At 56.8% G+C, this 14761-nt stretch overlaps 6 protein-coding genes and 1 non-coding gene across 7 annotated transcripts; 5 read left to right on the top strand and 2 right to left on the bottom strand.

The window, feature by feature from the left end:
* Positions 1-1142: 1142 nt before the first annotated feature.
* Positions 1143-1565, top strand: L226DRAFT_565453 (uncharacterized protein; the record flags this gene model as incomplete). The annotated part of the gene is made up of 1 exon (XM_067683801.1): positions 1143-1565. The coding sequence occupies one exon, from the start codon at positions 1143-1145 to the stop codon at positions 1563-1565; it is 423 nt and encodes a 140-aa protein (XP_067543519.1).
* Positions 1566-3876: 2311 nt separating this feature from the next.
* L226DRAFT_t10 lies at positions 3877-3950 on the top strand. Its single transcript has one exon. It is a non-coding gene; the product is annotated as a tRNA-Val (tRNA).
* Positions 3951-4112: 162 nt separating this feature from the next.
* On the bottom strand, positions 4113-6246 carry L226DRAFT_42373 (uncharacterized protein). Its single transcript, XM_067674610.1, has 4 exons — positions 6232-6246; positions 6029-6114; positions 5895-5969; positions 4113-5827 (listed from the first exon to the last, which is right to left on the bottom strand). Exons 2-4 carry the CDS (start codon positions 6047-6049, stop codon positions 4337-4339), a joined length of 1587 nt encoding a protein of 528 aa, XP_067543518.1. The 5' UTR covers positions 6050-6114; positions 6232-6246; the 3' UTR covers positions 4113-4336.
* A 906-nt stretch (positions 6247-7152) lies between these two features.
* On the top strand, positions 7153-9225 carry L226DRAFT_498164 (uncharacterized protein; the record flags this gene model as incomplete). The annotated part of the gene is made up of 4 exons (XM_067677653.1): positions 7153-7709; positions 7833-8072; positions 8650-8767; positions 8846-9225. 4 exons carry the CDS (start codon positions 7153-7155, stop codon positions 9008-9010), a joined length of 1080 nt encoding a protein of 359 aa, XP_067543517.1. The 3' UTR covers positions 9011-9225.
* Positions 9226-9406: 181 nt separating this feature from the next.
* L226DRAFT_607971 (uncharacterized protein) lies at positions 9407-10978 on the top strand (the record flags this gene model as incomplete). The annotated part of the gene is made up of 4 exons (XM_067685872.1): positions 9407-10009; positions 10072-10322; positions 10459-10691; positions 10803-10978. The coding sequence occupies 4 exons, from the start codon at positions 9407-9409 to the stop codon at positions 10976-10978; spliced, it is 1263 nt and encodes a 420-aa protein (XP_067543516.1).
* A 143-nt stretch (positions 10979-11121) lies between these two features.
* Positions 11122-12800, bottom strand: L226DRAFT_607970 (uncharacterized protein; the record flags this gene model as incomplete). The annotated part of the gene is made up of 5 exons (XM_067685871.1): positions 11122-11297; positions 11470-11568; positions 11624-11761; positions 11816-12173; positions 12225-12800. The coding sequence occupies 5 exons, from the start codon at positions 12798-12800 to the stop codon at positions 11122-11124; spliced, it is 1347 nt and encodes a 448-aa protein (XP_067543515.1).
* An 880-nt stretch (positions 12801-13680) lies between these two features.
* Positions 13681-14697, top strand: L226DRAFT_529067 (GroES-like protein; the record flags this gene model as incomplete). Its single annotated transcript, XM_067679521.1, has 1 exon — positions 13681-14697. One exon carries the CDS (start codon positions 13681-13683, stop codon positions 14638-14640), a length of 960 nt encoding a protein of 319 aa, XP_067543514.1. The 3' UTR covers positions 14641-14697.
* Between the last annotated feature and the right edge of the window lie 64 nt (positions 14698-14761).

The following is a 14761-nucleotide window of genomic DNA, read 5'->3' as shown; positions in this document are numbered from 1 at the left end:
ACAGGAGTAGAGACAGGAGGCGGACTGCGGAGATGACGGAGCGGAAGCAAATAAACTGGACTAGTAAGTATAGGCGGCGGATACAAATGTCATAGTATGATCGGATGACAGAGCGGGGGTCGGGGGTGATCGGAGTCCGGGCGGAAGTCCGGGTAAGGCAGGAGGGAAAGGAGCAGGGGTGGTGAAGTATTAGCCGGGAAAGGGGCAGAGTTCAGGGGTAGTCGGGTCGGGGTTGTGTCGGAGGGGCGGCAGGGCGGACTTGGGCACGGGATGTGACAGTTCGACGACTCTTCGGGCGTTGGTCAATAACTTCGCCAAAGTCTTCATTCCCGTGCACTATCGGACTTCGGACTTCGGACTTCCCTTTGGAGTTCGACTTGTGCGCATAGTCCTAACAGTACCATCTGAAATATCTGAACTGTCATGGTTCAGAGTTTGCAGATGTCCAGACTTTTGGGGGATTGCTGATGCCGGGACTATGAACAATGCAAGCACCCGAAATGACAACGGGCAATGGGAGTCAGGGAATTGGCAACACCGGTGCGAATGAGAACACGGGGGCAAACAGGAGCGGCTTGCGGCGATCCAATGGCTACAGCGAGGCGAGTATCTTATGTCTTGTGTTCAGCTGTACGCTGACGAGCATGGTTCAGTATCATTGGTGTACAGCAAGCGGCTGCTCAATCAGCAGCGGACAATGTACCTACCGCTGCTCCCGTTACAACCACGATCATGAGTCTATCGACGTTCTGCACTGGGATTCCAATGATCGTGTTCGATGGTAAGACTTTCATGACTTTTGAGCTCCGCACGAGCATGATAGTGTTCACATCGAAGTCATTCCCCACTGCAAGTGTCGTGTCCACCACCGCTGCGTACGTTCCCTCATTCGGAACACAGCTCTTGCAAACAAATCGGTACAGGAAGAAGACCTTACCGGCGATGATGGGCGGGATCATTGGCAGTGTCCTGGGAGGTCTTGTCGTCCTCACCGCTCTCATGTTCCTCTTCTTCTGCGTCCGCGTCCGTTGACGAGCCACACGTGGACCATACATGGGCCTACGTTGCCTGCTCGCCCTTCATCATTCCCGACTCGCCGCACTTCAGCATCAACTCCGCAAGCGGGGGCCCCGCCCCCAAACATGGTGTTCGTCAGCGCTGGAGGCGCAGTGAGCAGGAGCAAGATGTTCCCGAGCTACCTCTCAATGTCGTCCGCGAGCGGGATGCCGATCCGCCCCGTGCCGAGTGACACGTCACGCGCCCCGGAGCCGTACATGCGGGAGACGATCGTGAGCACCACGGCGTCGAGCACGGTCGTGGATGGCGCAGGCAAGGGACACTCGAGTCTGAGCTCGGACGCGATGTTGGATCTGTTCGTGGACCCGGTCGCGCCTGTAGCTGCGAAGAAGGCGGCGGACCCGTTCGCGGACCCAAGGGGGCTTGCGCCTGCTGCGGCAAACCAGAGGTTGTCAGTGGCTTCGGGAATTTCGATGTTGTCGGCTGATGTTCAGGTGGGTGATGTTCACGCTGGTGGGTGGATGGGCACTCGTGCAAACCGCACGTAGCTGGGTGAGGCTATGTGAAGTTTAGGGGAGAAAAAAGGGACATTTGCGATTCTGTTATGGACACTTCTATTTGCTTGAAATCCATTCGATGCTTGAGCTAACGCCTTTGGCTTGTATTCCATCCCATTCCCGACTCGGTACCGTGTACTGAACATTCAAGGGGATCGGCCCAGGTGACACTTCGAAGCTCGAGTCAGAAACAGATATTCTTTGTGTTTATATCTAAGTACGCGAGAATCGGAGTGATTGCGACGGTGTAGCAGCAACAGAGGCGACGGGCACAGGCAGGCGTGAAGCCCGCACTCCGGGATTGCAACCGACTCTCAGTTACATGATGTACTCACTGCGCGACTTATCCCTGTTTCAGAGGACATACGCGTTGAACATAATACGCATGAGGCACCGGGGAGACAGGTGCCTCTAGCTGCTTGATGTGTGTAGCTGCTGATCATCGTACAAGTCACAAGAAAACTACCGTTATAAGCTGCTGGTCATCGTACAAGTCACAAGAAAACTACCGTTATAAGTCCTGACTGCCGACATCAAATGACTTGCACGATGTCATTCGAATGTTTACCATCCTCACTCAATTGCCTCCTTTGCCGTTCCAGCCACTCGCGCTTCAACTGTTCTAAATTCGAGCTATCATCTTCGGTGTCATTGATGAGATCCCGCCAAACCCAGGCTAGATCGGCCGGGAGGTCTCCTCGATCGACGTCTAAACCATCCGAGATCAGAAGACATAGGATGCAGGTTCATTCAGAAGAGTCCTCACCGCTGTACCAATCAATGATGTGCTTTGCTGCCGTAACGTCATCCATGACCGCACTGGGATCAGCTCCGGATGGACCCACGGTCTGGCTAAGACCAGCCCCAGCGGACGTCTGGCCTTCCTCAGTGGTCGCTGGAAGGGAAGGAGGTTGGGAGACTGTCGGGGATACCTTGAACAGTGCTGATGGCGGCTTCGCGAGCGGTGAAGACTGCGGATGACGCAACAGTCGGTTGGGGGCTACGTGTGCGAATATAGAGAGTGCGAAGCGGATGTACAATAGATATCCATCCATCCGTTGGGGAGTGACGAGTCGAGCGCAGTGGAAGTCGGCAGCTTGAACTTCAGGGCAAGATGTGATGTAGTAAGCGATAAAATAACCATCGACAGGGACGAAGATGAAGGCGTCGGCGTCCCACCGACTGTGGAGGTCTGTCCGTAGAGTGATGTAGTTGCGTATGTCGTGAACTGATTGAGCACCCTGAAGGTTCCCCGGGATCGCCACAGGGTCGTAGAGCTGGCGGACGACCTCGCGTGCGTGATACTGACTCTAGCAGTCAGTGAATTCATGCCATGTTATGCGAGGATGAGACTTACCCAATACCCCTGGGCTTTTGGTACGATATGACCAACCTCGAGTGGGAATGGAAAGCCCGACAACTTGCACACTTGGTCTTCACTCCTAGCCTTGAGGCGGAGCGTGTTTTCACTCATTCCGGACACCCCATCCCAGTCTCCACCAAAGTAGGTTGACTCCGAAGATCGGACGCGCGGATAGACAGACGTGAACCAGCGATCGGGGACGTGCTGGCGCTCGGGAGGGACCCAGTCATCGAAGGAGTGGAAGATGGCATAGTCAACCTGCCAGTCTTTGCTGGCGACGTAGTAGTACTGATTCGCCGCAACGAGGTCTGTTTGCACGACCTGCCTGTCGCCGTAGTAGAGCGCGAGTACTCCGTCCCTGCCAGTCACAATACCGCAGGCGTCCAGAACAGTTGTGAGTGGAATGCAAGGATGGTCGCTCTGATGATCACCCGGGAGGGGACAGTTGCGAACAGGGATTTTGAGGAACATGATGTCGCGAAGAGGATGAAAGATCTCAACGAAGCCAGAAGGGCTAGCCTCAGGCAATGGCTTGAAGAACGAAGCGATGATAGGAAGAGCGCTCGTATCCAGCGGGGATGAAGCAGACATGGATAGGAACACGAGGCAGGCGGGAATAAGACGACGTTCGGTTGACGAGGACAGACCTGATCGCTATGTAGCATCAATCGGAGCCAGTTGGCAGTATTCCATTGCAGGCACTCACGATAGTCTCACGGGCTACAACTCTGGCGGTCGAGGAGGGTGAACGAAGAGAGACTGGTCTTTGTGGTGGGTCGAACTTGGATGCGAAGACGTTCTTGGACAAACAAGGTGTTGAGCGCTTAAGTCAGCTTGGCGTCTGCGACTCGAGATGATGTCACACCCAGAACGTCCGCCTGGCGATATCCCTGTCCTGGTCAAGGCGTGAGTTGATTATACATTTGCAGATCACAGTAAGGGTCGGTGGCGTAGTTGGTTATCGCATCTGTCTAACACACAGAAGGTCCTCAGTTCGAACCTGGGCCGACTCAATGATCAGAAGGAAGCCCTGCTTTTTGAGCAAGTAGAAGTTGCATCGAATTTAGCAATTTTGTGGTCTGAAAGCATCCTTTGGTACTTGCGTGGCAGGAATTCGTAAGTAGTTCAATGTTGCCGATTGAACCTCGTCGTTTGAAGCACGCCGTGCAGAGCTTCGGGCTTCAAGGATCAAGAGTTTCAATGTCATAGCATAAGCAAATGTCGTTGCATATAGGAAGTGTGAACACTATAGATACAGAGGCACATACATATACACAAGAGGGTTACCCAGCAGCAAGCCCTCGAGTAGCAGTCCGACAGTCCATCCACATCATGCAGGTGCAGCCAGCCACACCCGCGTTCCACTCCACCATACTCACGAGTCACGCCCCATCCACCGTCACCGCGAGTGCCGGCCCCGGTGTTTTCGCCTCTTCCCTCTCCCTCTCCCTCTCCCGCTCCCACTCCCACTCAACGAAGCCGCTCCTCCTAGACCGGTCACGCTACTAGTAGCGCTGTCGCTCTCACTCTTCCTGCCTTTCCTCTTCGACGGCGTGCTAGCACCCTCGGGATCTCGGTCTCCGACGGGCGCAACTGCCCAGTCGGGGTGGTCGCAGCTATGCCGCCTCGCCTTCTTCGGGGCCGCCCCGTCCGCGTCACTCGAATTAGGTGCGACAGCCCAGTCAGGTCGGTCTGGGGTATGCACGCGCCGTCCGGGGGTCGCTGGCGACGTGGGAGAACCGTGGTCTAGAGCTAAAGGATCCCGACTAGGAGATGCCGTTGATTCGTGTTGCGAATGGTGTTGGCCTGGGTGCACGTCCTCTGTCAAGTCGAGGGGCGCGGGCGTGTGCTTGACTTTAGAGATTTCGATGGTGGTAGAAGTCGAGGCGGTGGACGTGGTCGTGGAGTCTGCATTCTCCGCCTCCCTTGCGGCAGGTTCCGCTTGTGCTCGAGAGTCCCCGACCTCGAACTGGAGGTACTCGCTCTCCGTCAGTAGCACGACGGAGCCGGCCACAGCGACGTCCAGGTCGCCCGCGTGCGACCGCACGGCAGACTTGTCCAACACACTCGTAGGCCCGGGAAGGACCGCAGAAGCTGGAGCTTCGACGGGCGTCGTCGGTGTCCGTCCCTCCGCGCGGTCGACAGATGTCCATTCCGCGTCGCCGTCTTCATCGCCGTCCTCTAACGGAGTGCCTGGACGGCAACTGGCGAGGATGCTTGCGCTGGAGTGCTCGCCGGAGTCGTCAGGACCGTCGACGAGGAACGCGGACTGCATGATGTGCGCGTTGCCCTCAGTAGCATCATCAGCATTCACCTCCGCATCCAGCTCAGGCTGGGGCTCGGTTGCTTCATCTTCCGGGACAGATGTCTCGGTGAGCGACGCCGATACTGAGAGTGCGCCGTCTCCATCGAAGGGCGGCACACTGGCCGAGTGAGACGCTTCAGAACCAGAAGTAGCTTCCTCGGGAGGGTGAGGGAGCGTCGGCAGTGCGACTGCGGACCCGATCGGCTCAGTACTCTCATCCTCAGCTTCATCCGGTATGATAGCAGATTCGACCAGCTCTACGACTTCGGTCTGGGTAGGCTCGAAAAGCTCCGACTCTTCGGGGCTGATTTCCGCAGCTTCTGGGTGGATAGAGGGAGTGTCGTACGGTGCTGAGCCGGCAGTCTCTGCAGCGCCAGCGATCTCGTTGGCTGGACGGGAAATTCCAGCGAAGCCATCGGTGTCGTCAGTAAGGGGCATCGTCGATTCCTCCGGGCTACGCTCATGCTCAAGAGGAGAGGCGTCGACCGAGCGAGGAGCTTCGTCTTCGGGAGCGGGTGCCCCTGATAGCGCTTCGTGGCATTCTTCTGGCGCAACGTATTCCGGAGACGAAGGCACTTTATTGTGCTGACAGAGGATAAAGGAGACGTCAGCGTTGGTGCGTTGGATGGTGGCGTACGTAAAGAGTACTCACCCCGAGGGATGTTGCGACCGTTGCGTCTTCGGGAGGATGTGGAGCACTATCCTTCGTGAGAAGCTCGTGGCATTCCTAGCAAGGCGATCTCATGCTTTAACAAGCTGGAAGTGGTTGTTTGGTATAATGAGCACGATGACGCACCGAGTCCGCATCGTGCTCAGGTATGGGGCGGTGGTGTTCCGGAGAGTGCGGGGGACGCGGGTCTAATCCAATACTTCTGCACAAGTGACGATATGGATTGAAGGAGTGGCATAGTTCACAGATAGACGGATAGGCATACTGCAAGCTATCAGCAAGGCCGCGCGCATCCAGCCGACTGTTGACCGACGTACACAGATCATAAGAGTAGGCATGAGCACCAAGATGACCGCGACAAGGACACTCTGTGGCTCTGGGAATACAAGAGCGGAGACAATGAGACGTTCTAGCTTCAGCTCGTACATAGCGGGGCGTGCAGGTCTTCGGAATTCGTTTCGACAGCAAGATGTGTAGCGAGGATGGCAAGAGCTAGCGGCGTGCAAGACGGGTATATCAAGAAGGAGGTATACAGGATAGAGGCTGGCGAACGAGCAGGCTCGTCGCAGCGACCAAAAGGTCCTGGTCAAAGGTACCAATCGAGCCCATTTCCATGCCGCACAACAAAGGTCTTGGGCGCTTGCTCACTTTCACCTTGAACGATGACCGACTGCTGCCACTGGTGTCCTTCTGCTTGAATGGCTCCCTGTATACTTGTCTTATGCTGCCGCTGCGATATAGAAAACTATGATTTGCATGTTTGCAGCTGGAAGAGTCCGCTACAGTCAAGAGGCCCTTGCCCGCACGTACTCAAAATATCTGGCAAGAAGATTCACTGCCGTTCGCTGAGAGTCGCGTCGAGTACAGATGGATATGGTCGGGCAGCGTTCTGGGAGCGGGTTCAGATCGTGTCGACAGGGTGGTTAGATATACGGCAGGATGAAGGTATGTCCTACAATGTCAAAATGCTCGAGTGACGGCGTCCACGCCGAGGGTTATTCTTGCTCTGGAGTCTGCGCATGGGAGGAGCAAGAGCAAGAGAGTACCTGGATCCGGCCCTCGTCTGAACGGATAGACTTCATTTCCGTGATCGATAGTGACGATATATTGGGTGAGCGTATGTAGTTTGACAGCCTCCTGTCGTGGAGCTTCACAGTGCCGCCACCGACTTCATAGTCCCCTCCCTCGACTTGCACAACATCTGAACTAGATCCTGGCTACAGACCACTCTCGACAAGCCATGGATATACCCCAATCTTCTTTGCGTTTCGCCTATACCATCCTCGTCTCGTCCTTCTTCGTCTTTCTTTCCTACGTTCTCGACCGCCCCATCAACGGTCACAAGCTCTCCATAGGTCGCTTTAGCCTCTTCGGAGCCTACGATATCAAGTACAAGGCAACAGTCTTCTCCGAGACGTACACCTTTACCTTCACGGCCGCATCCCTAACCTGGCGGTTCCACCTCCCGAGTGCCTCCAACCCGCGCTGGTGCACCCTCACCTGTGACTCGATTTTCTATACCTCCACGACCGGCGACATCTCCACAGCGAGCCTCGAGACCATCCTCTGGTTCTTTCCCGTCTTCTTCCGCCAGACCGCCGGGCCCTGGGCGAACATCACCATCGACGGGCTCCGCATCCGCGTCCACCGCAGCACGGAGACGCCGTATTTCATCCAGCGCCTGCGCGAGAACCTCGTCGGGACGTTCCTCACCGGCGAGGTCCTTCGGGCGGACGTGTTTCGGACGACGTTCAGGTTCGCAGGGCTGTCGGAGCGGCCGGAGGAGAAGCCAGTGGGGTACACGAAGCCCGGTTGTATGCTCAACGCGGCGGACCCGGACGAGGAAGCAGGAAAGGACGAGGGCCTTGGCACGTCGGACGACGAGGACGCATGCGAGAATGAGGATGAGGCCGAGGACAGCAAGTACTGCACGAAGCCGCTCACAGCCCACGACGACGACGAGATGTCGTTCGCCGTGCTCGCGCGCGGGCTGCACATCAACAACCGCGAGGGCCGCATATACACCTTTGGGCGCATCGATTCGCAGATCCGGCGCGACTGGGTGCGCGACCGCGGCTCCCTTGCGCTCGTCGCGGAGGAGTGCCGTTGGGTGCATGTGCCCTTTCCATTTGAATGTGTCGCTCCGCGTTCGGGGTTCACGTGAGTCTTCTTCTATGTCTGCTTTTTCGCCTTTCTACACGTCATCCTATCTCCCGGGTTTATGAGCATCGTCCCTTCGGGCAGACGTGACCATGTCCTTACGCCAATGCTTCTTGATTGGTCTATCGAATGAACTTCTTTTGCCGGACTTCTGTCCTCTGGTTCAGTTCTCGTATGCGCCGCCAAGTCATCGGCTGGCAGAGCTTCAGGTCCTCACGGATGATGCAAGGTCTTCTGAGTCCTGGTACGGCGTCTGGGTCCCCCCACGATGGTCAGTACTTCCGCCAAGCGGAAGTACACCCGGCGCCAGAGTCTCCTGGTTGGTGTATCGTCTTTTGCCGGGTGTGGTTGTATGTCGCCGCATGACCACCAGCGTACAGGCAGACAAGTGTAGTGCTTGCATTCACAAACACCATCGAATGGAACGCATTGCGGAGTCTTCATATCTGAAACGCAAAGTCACGCTTTCCTACTCGCATTCTCCGCATATACTCAGCCCAGAACTGTCCATCTCACTGGCCAGGAACTATCTCCTGCTTAGATGTTCATGAGACTAACTTGGTGGTCCGGTATACAGGTCGCTGCTCTCGTCCCTGTTCCACTTCCCGATCGACCTCGTCCGCACGTTCAACTACCCCGTGAGTAGCACGAATCTCTACGTGACCCGCCTAGACGTCACCTTTGACTGCTTCCGCGTGAGTGTCTATTCCTGTGTTCTGTCACACAGTTCCTGTCGGGCCAAACGATTGACTGACATGTGATGTATATGGTAGCTGCGCGACGCGGAGCTGTTGAAACAGGGCTTTTCGCTGGTACAGGAGAAATCGATCACGAGCGGCATCGACTGGAGCGACGTCTTCCTGGACGTCTTGATGCACGCGTGCAAGCCTGCGGATGAGCCTCAGCCTGAGGATAGTGACGGACGTGACGGCGACTAACACAGGACTTTTTCAATCTCTCCTAGACTCAGACTGATGGTGGACACACACGACTTGTCCATGTTACGAATCACGCTCGCGTGCGCATGATACACGGACTTGAAATCTCGGACACAAACGCGCTCCCGCATATTCTCGGACTCCAATGACCTTTTGTTGCCATCCTGCATACGCTGTCGTAGACGTTAGACACCCGCAATGTAGCCATAGTCATCCAAGGACTTTACTTGTTCTACTTGCGCCCGATCGCCGACGGATACACGCGTCGAGATAGGGGCGGCAGGTGGCGTTGCGCCACCGTCTGCAGTGCGCATGTCGTTCTACAGCGGCCAGCCTCCCATCCCATCCCTCTCTTCCTACTGGTACTGTACTAATACTTGTCACCTCCAGGTCCCCATGGCTTCTCCAGCCCCAGCAGTCCTCGCGTTCAAAAAAGAAGTACCCCTAGCCGAGCTGCCCTCGCGCATCCACATCCTCCACCCCTTCCGCAACGTGCGGTTCCTCAATCTCCCCGTCCGTCACTGTCTCCTCCCGGACAACCGCCGAAGCGCCGACGGGTGCATCCCGCTCACAGCTGTCCTCGACGCATGTGCGATCGTCACAGGGGCTGCATCAGAAGGTTCAGAACAAGGTGTACTCTCGCGGGACAGTGAGGGCAATGACTCTGTCGACGTCCGCTCGGGCCTCGTCGATGCAGGCGTGTACTATTACATCCATGACGTGAACGACCCGAGAGCGGACTATCCGATCTTTCATTCTTTTGACGAGTGGGTACCTCCGCCGCGCGAGCGGGTGCCTAAGCGGTGGTTCACTGCAGTATATCCCCGTGTGAGGCCCGGGTACGCAGACATGCGCACTTGGAATGGCGTGGAGGGACGCGAGGAGAGCACGCTGTGCGAGAAGGTCGTGGACATTCGGACGGCAAATGCGCGTTGTCGGGCTTCGAGGTACCAGTCGAGGCTGCGTACGTCGTTCCGAGCAAGTACAGCTACTGGGTTGGTTTGATTTCCCTGAGTCCTCTAACACGCTGTTTGAAGTACTGATCAATTTCCGTTGGGCAGTACCAGCGGCGGGACGTCGTCCGCCAACTCAGCTACCCACAGCCCATCCCGGACCTTCTCTCGGACGGACCCGACCTCGTGCACGACCTCCGCAACCTCCTCACGTTCCGCACCGATCTCCGCACCCGGTGGGACGCCCACGCGTTCGTCCTCATCCCCGTCCCAACAACGTCCGTGCAGGACTCGGACCGTGACGATGGGCAAGTCAACAAATCCGAGTCGGACTTCATGGCATACGTCCGAGTTCCACTGTGCGCGGCTCGACCCGCCCGGAAGGCTAGATGGGTACCTGCTATACATCCGCTTCGCCCTGACGGTCTTCGGCGAGCTTGTGCCCGACGTCCGGGATGCGATACCGGCCCACCCGAGGTCTGAACGTGTCGCCAGGCCGGAGACTCGGATGCATATCGACAGAGGTCCGGAGGGCAGTGACGAGGGCGAGGGCGCAGAATACTCGGCCGAGTGGGCGAACGCGGTTGACGTTGATGCGGTCGAGTTAGCGGAGGAAGTCTTACCGGTTGCCTTGGAGGGATTCGACCCCCGGCCCGACGCGGTGATGGACGACGACGACGACGCCGCTCAGAGTCATAGTGCCCTGGACATCATTGGCTGGTTTCAAGGTCGGTCGTCACCTTTGAGTGTGTGGTCAAGTTGGGGTGGTTTCTGACCACTCAGTCACCACTGATACGATATTAGCATGATGCTGACCTGACGCCCGGGTGCTTTTGTAGATGTCGATCATTCAGAGCTTCCGCCAGACCTCGCGGCTGCTTGGACTAGGTACTTGGATGCCGCTGCTGATGGCGATGCTGAGCGGGACATGGACTGGCTGAGGCGCGAGTGGCAGGGACACCAGGAGCCGTTGAGGCGTTATCCCGGTGATGGGCCCACCTCGCGGAGAGGGTAGGGCACGAGTCCCATTCATGGATGCTACTCAATAGTACTGGTTCGATAGTGTGTATGTCATTCATACCTCAATACTGACGCGTTACGGTTGGACTTCGCACTGACGGGCTGTGTCCCGCAGTTCAAACAGGAATCCTGGAGAACTTACGAAATCACACCGCGCAGGAGGTCGGAGCAAAAGATACTCGAAAGCTCAGGCGGGTTCAGCCGAGCGCGGTGGAACTCGGCCTCTTGGAGTTCGGGCCCAGGGGTGATGTAGTAGGCGATGAGATAGCCATAGACCGATGATATTAGATACATCACGAGGAGGGGTGTGAGTACTTCACTGAACTCATGAACACAGTAGAGCGTTCGAATCTACGTACCAAGAAAACTACTGTGAGTGTCGGCCAGAATCCGGACTGCCGACAGCACTATCTTGCACGAGTTCATGCGAATCCGAGTCTGGATTATACTCACGCAATTGTCTTCGTTGCCGTTCCAGCCACTCACGCTTCAATCGTTCCGTGTCTGGGTTATCATCGTCCGCGTCGTCAATGAGATCCCGCCAAGCCCAGGCTAGATCGGCCGGAAGGTCCTCTCGCTCGACGTCTACATCGCCTGAGGTCAGGGGACATCAAGATGTAGATTGACTCAGAAGACTCACCGCTGTACCAGTCAATGATGTGCTTCGCAGCCGTAACGTCATCCATGCCCTCATCAGGATCAAATCCCATTGCTTCAGACGGGCCGGCAGCGCGGGGAAGACCAGTTCCAGCAGACATCTCGCCTTCCTCAGGGGTCGCTAGAAGGGAAGGAGGTCAGCAGACCGTTGGGGATGCTTTGAACGGTAACGAACGGGGAATCGAGACAGGCGAAGAATTCGGATGAGACTCAAATAGACCGGGGTTCATGAGGCATTCGAATATAGAGAGTGCGAAGCGGATGTACAGCAGGTATCCGTCCGTCCGCTTGTGCGTGTCGAGTTGAGCACAGTGGAAGTCGGTAGCTTGCCTATCGGGGCGCCTTGAGATATAGTACGCGATGGTATGCCGATCAACGGGGATGAAGACGAAGGCGTGGGCGTCCCACCGTTTGTGGAGGTCTGTCCGCAGGGTAATGTAATTGCGTATGTCGTGAATTGTGTCAACACCTGCGAGGGTCCGTGGCATAGGCCTAGAATCGCAGAGTTGTATGTAGATCTGGCGTATGTAGTACTGGAACAGTCTGTGAGAATCCAAGCCATATCGTGCAAAGAAGAGACTCACCCAACTCCGGTAGGCTTCTGGTACGATATGAACAGCTTCGGTTGGGTCCTCAAAGCCCGACAACCTGCACGCTCCGTCTTGATCCCTAGCCTTCTCGCGGAGCGTGTTGACACTTCTTCCTGACACATCTTCCCAGACGTATTGAGTTGGACTCGGTGGTCTGGATCGCGGATAGACATCAGTGAACCAGCGATCGGGGACCTGCTCGCGCTGAGGGGGAACCCATGCGTCGAAGGAGTAGAAGATGCCATAGTCGACCGTCCAGCCATCATCGACGATGTAGTAATAGCGACCTCCGACCACAAGGTCCGCCTGGACGACCTCCTGGCCAGCGGCATCGCGCGCGAGCTTTCCTTCCTTGCCAGTCATGATATGACAGGCATCCCAGACAGCGGTGAATGGCATGCAAGGATGGTCACTCTGAGTACCACCTGGGAGGGGACATTTGCGAACAGGGATCGAGAGGAAGAGATGGTTGCGCAGAGGATGATAGATCATAACCACACTAGAAACACTAGCCTCGGGCACTGGCTTGGTGAAATATGCGATGATAGGAGGTGGGGGTGAAGAGGACATGGGTTACAACGCCTGCGGGCAAAATACGACGTTCAGGGTCAATGTGGGCGAGCTCAAGGAACGACCGACGAGGTTCGCGCGAAGATAGGGTGCTGTTTGGCGCCCAGGTGCTGTGACGTTTACCTTGAAGCCCAATCGTTGAGCACGGTGATCATGAAGAAGAATAGACGATGCGGGCGATTGGAGACCTCATTCACATAGTCTGAGAGCTGATCCCTGTGCAAAAACAGTGGTCCGGCAGTGTACTTAACGCATGATGAGAGAACAGTTTCGTATTCTCGACACTGAGTAATGAGAGTGCGTGTTTCGTCATAGCACTAGTCCTACTCACCCTGCCCCTTCGCCGACGGGTCGTTCGCCTCGAGTACAATTGCGAGATCTTGATGATAATGTTACTTTCGGGACCGAGTGCGATTGGAACGGCCGCAGCCTCTCCACTAGTCCATTCACTGCAGCTGCTATGTGTACTGACAAGATCGACACGTACCGCCTCGCGTCACGCAGGTGCAAATACGCTTGTTTACGCCAGGGACGGGTTACGGCCACATCTGGCGTGCGTGGTGGATGCAATTGCAGACGTGAGCTGCGTTTGTCATCGTCAATCTCTGTTTAGGGGACGCCGGCGTACGCACGGCGAGAAGCCGAACACTCGGGAAGCGCCACCCGAACTTCTGCCATACTCGCTGCATCTGCAGCAGCAAAGTATTCATGATGACTTCACGAAGCATGGTGCATGAGTCTAGACAGGAATCGTGTTGGCCAGTCTTCTGCCCAGTATATAAGGACAAGGTGTGCTCCTGGTCAACCCAAGTCAGCCCAGCACACCATTCAAACGACACTCACGCTCAACATCATCACTCACACTACTCGCACTCCAAAGATGTCCGAGACAATCAACGCTGCCCAAGTTACCTCCTGGGGCTCCCCGCCCACATATACCGCTCTCCCCGCTCCTCCCTCACCCCTCCCGGAATCCGGTGTCGTCCAGATCCGCGTCCTCGCGACTGGCGTGCACCAACTCGTCCGCTCTCGCGCCGCCGGGAAGCACTACACGTCCGGGCCCCTCCCGCACGTCCTCGGTGTTGATGGCGTCGGAACCACCATCCCAGAGGGCAAACTCGTCTACTTCATCACTCTCCGCACGGGCGGAGGCTCCTTCGCCGAGGTCGTCAACGTCCCGAAGTCCTATGTCTTCGACCTCCCCGACGGCGCCAAACCCGAGATGGTCGCGGCGATGGTCAACCCGGCAATGTCGAGCTGGATGGCGCTCAAGACGCGAGTCGACCTGACGCAGCTCCCGAAGGAGGGCTGGACCGCGCTCATCGTCGGGGCGACGAGCGCGAGCGGAGTCATCGCGGCCGCCACGGCACGCAAGCTCGGCGCGACCAGGGTCATCGGCGTTGCGCGCAACGCTACCAAGCTCGCCGCCGTCCCGAACATCGACGTGCAGGTCATCATCGGGGACCCCGTCACCTCCACCGACTTCTCCCAACTGGGCGAAGTCGACGTGATCCTCGACTACCTCTATGGGCCGCTCGTCGCGCACCTTCTTTCCACCCTCCCGCGCCAACGCCGCCCGCTGCAGTATGTCCAGATTGGCACGGTTACGGGTCCCGACATGGCGCTCCCTGGAGCCGCGCTCAGGAGCAAGAACCTGACCATCCGCGGGGCTGGTCCAGGAGCATGGGGCTTTGATGAGCTCAACAATGAGCTCCCGGAGATGTTGTCCTTCGTGGTTCAGGCACCGCCGCCGAAGTTGAGGGTGGAGAAGCTGAAGGATATTGAGAAGGCGTGGGGTGTTATGGAGAACGACGGGGAGAGGCTTGTGTTCACGCCTTGAGACATGCGCATATACCTGCTCTGTAACTTCTGAATTCCGATGATGTACAACGTACCGTGTTCCCGGATAAGCCTCAATGACAAGTCAACCACCTTCAGTGCCCACGTCTCAGTCTTTTGTG

The sequence above is a fragment of the Lentinus tigrinus genome (assembly GCF_003813185.1).
Source record: "Lentinus tigrinus ALCF2SS1-7 unplaced genomic scaffold L226scaffold_1, whole genome shotgun sequence".
In the NCBI taxonomy this organism is placed as follows: Eukaryota; Fungi; Basidiomycota; class Agaricomycetes; order Polyporales; family Polyporaceae; genus Lentinus; species Lentinus tigrinus.
Note: the sequence above shows the minus strand (reverse complement) of the source record. Positions and strands in the feature narration are given on the sequence as shown.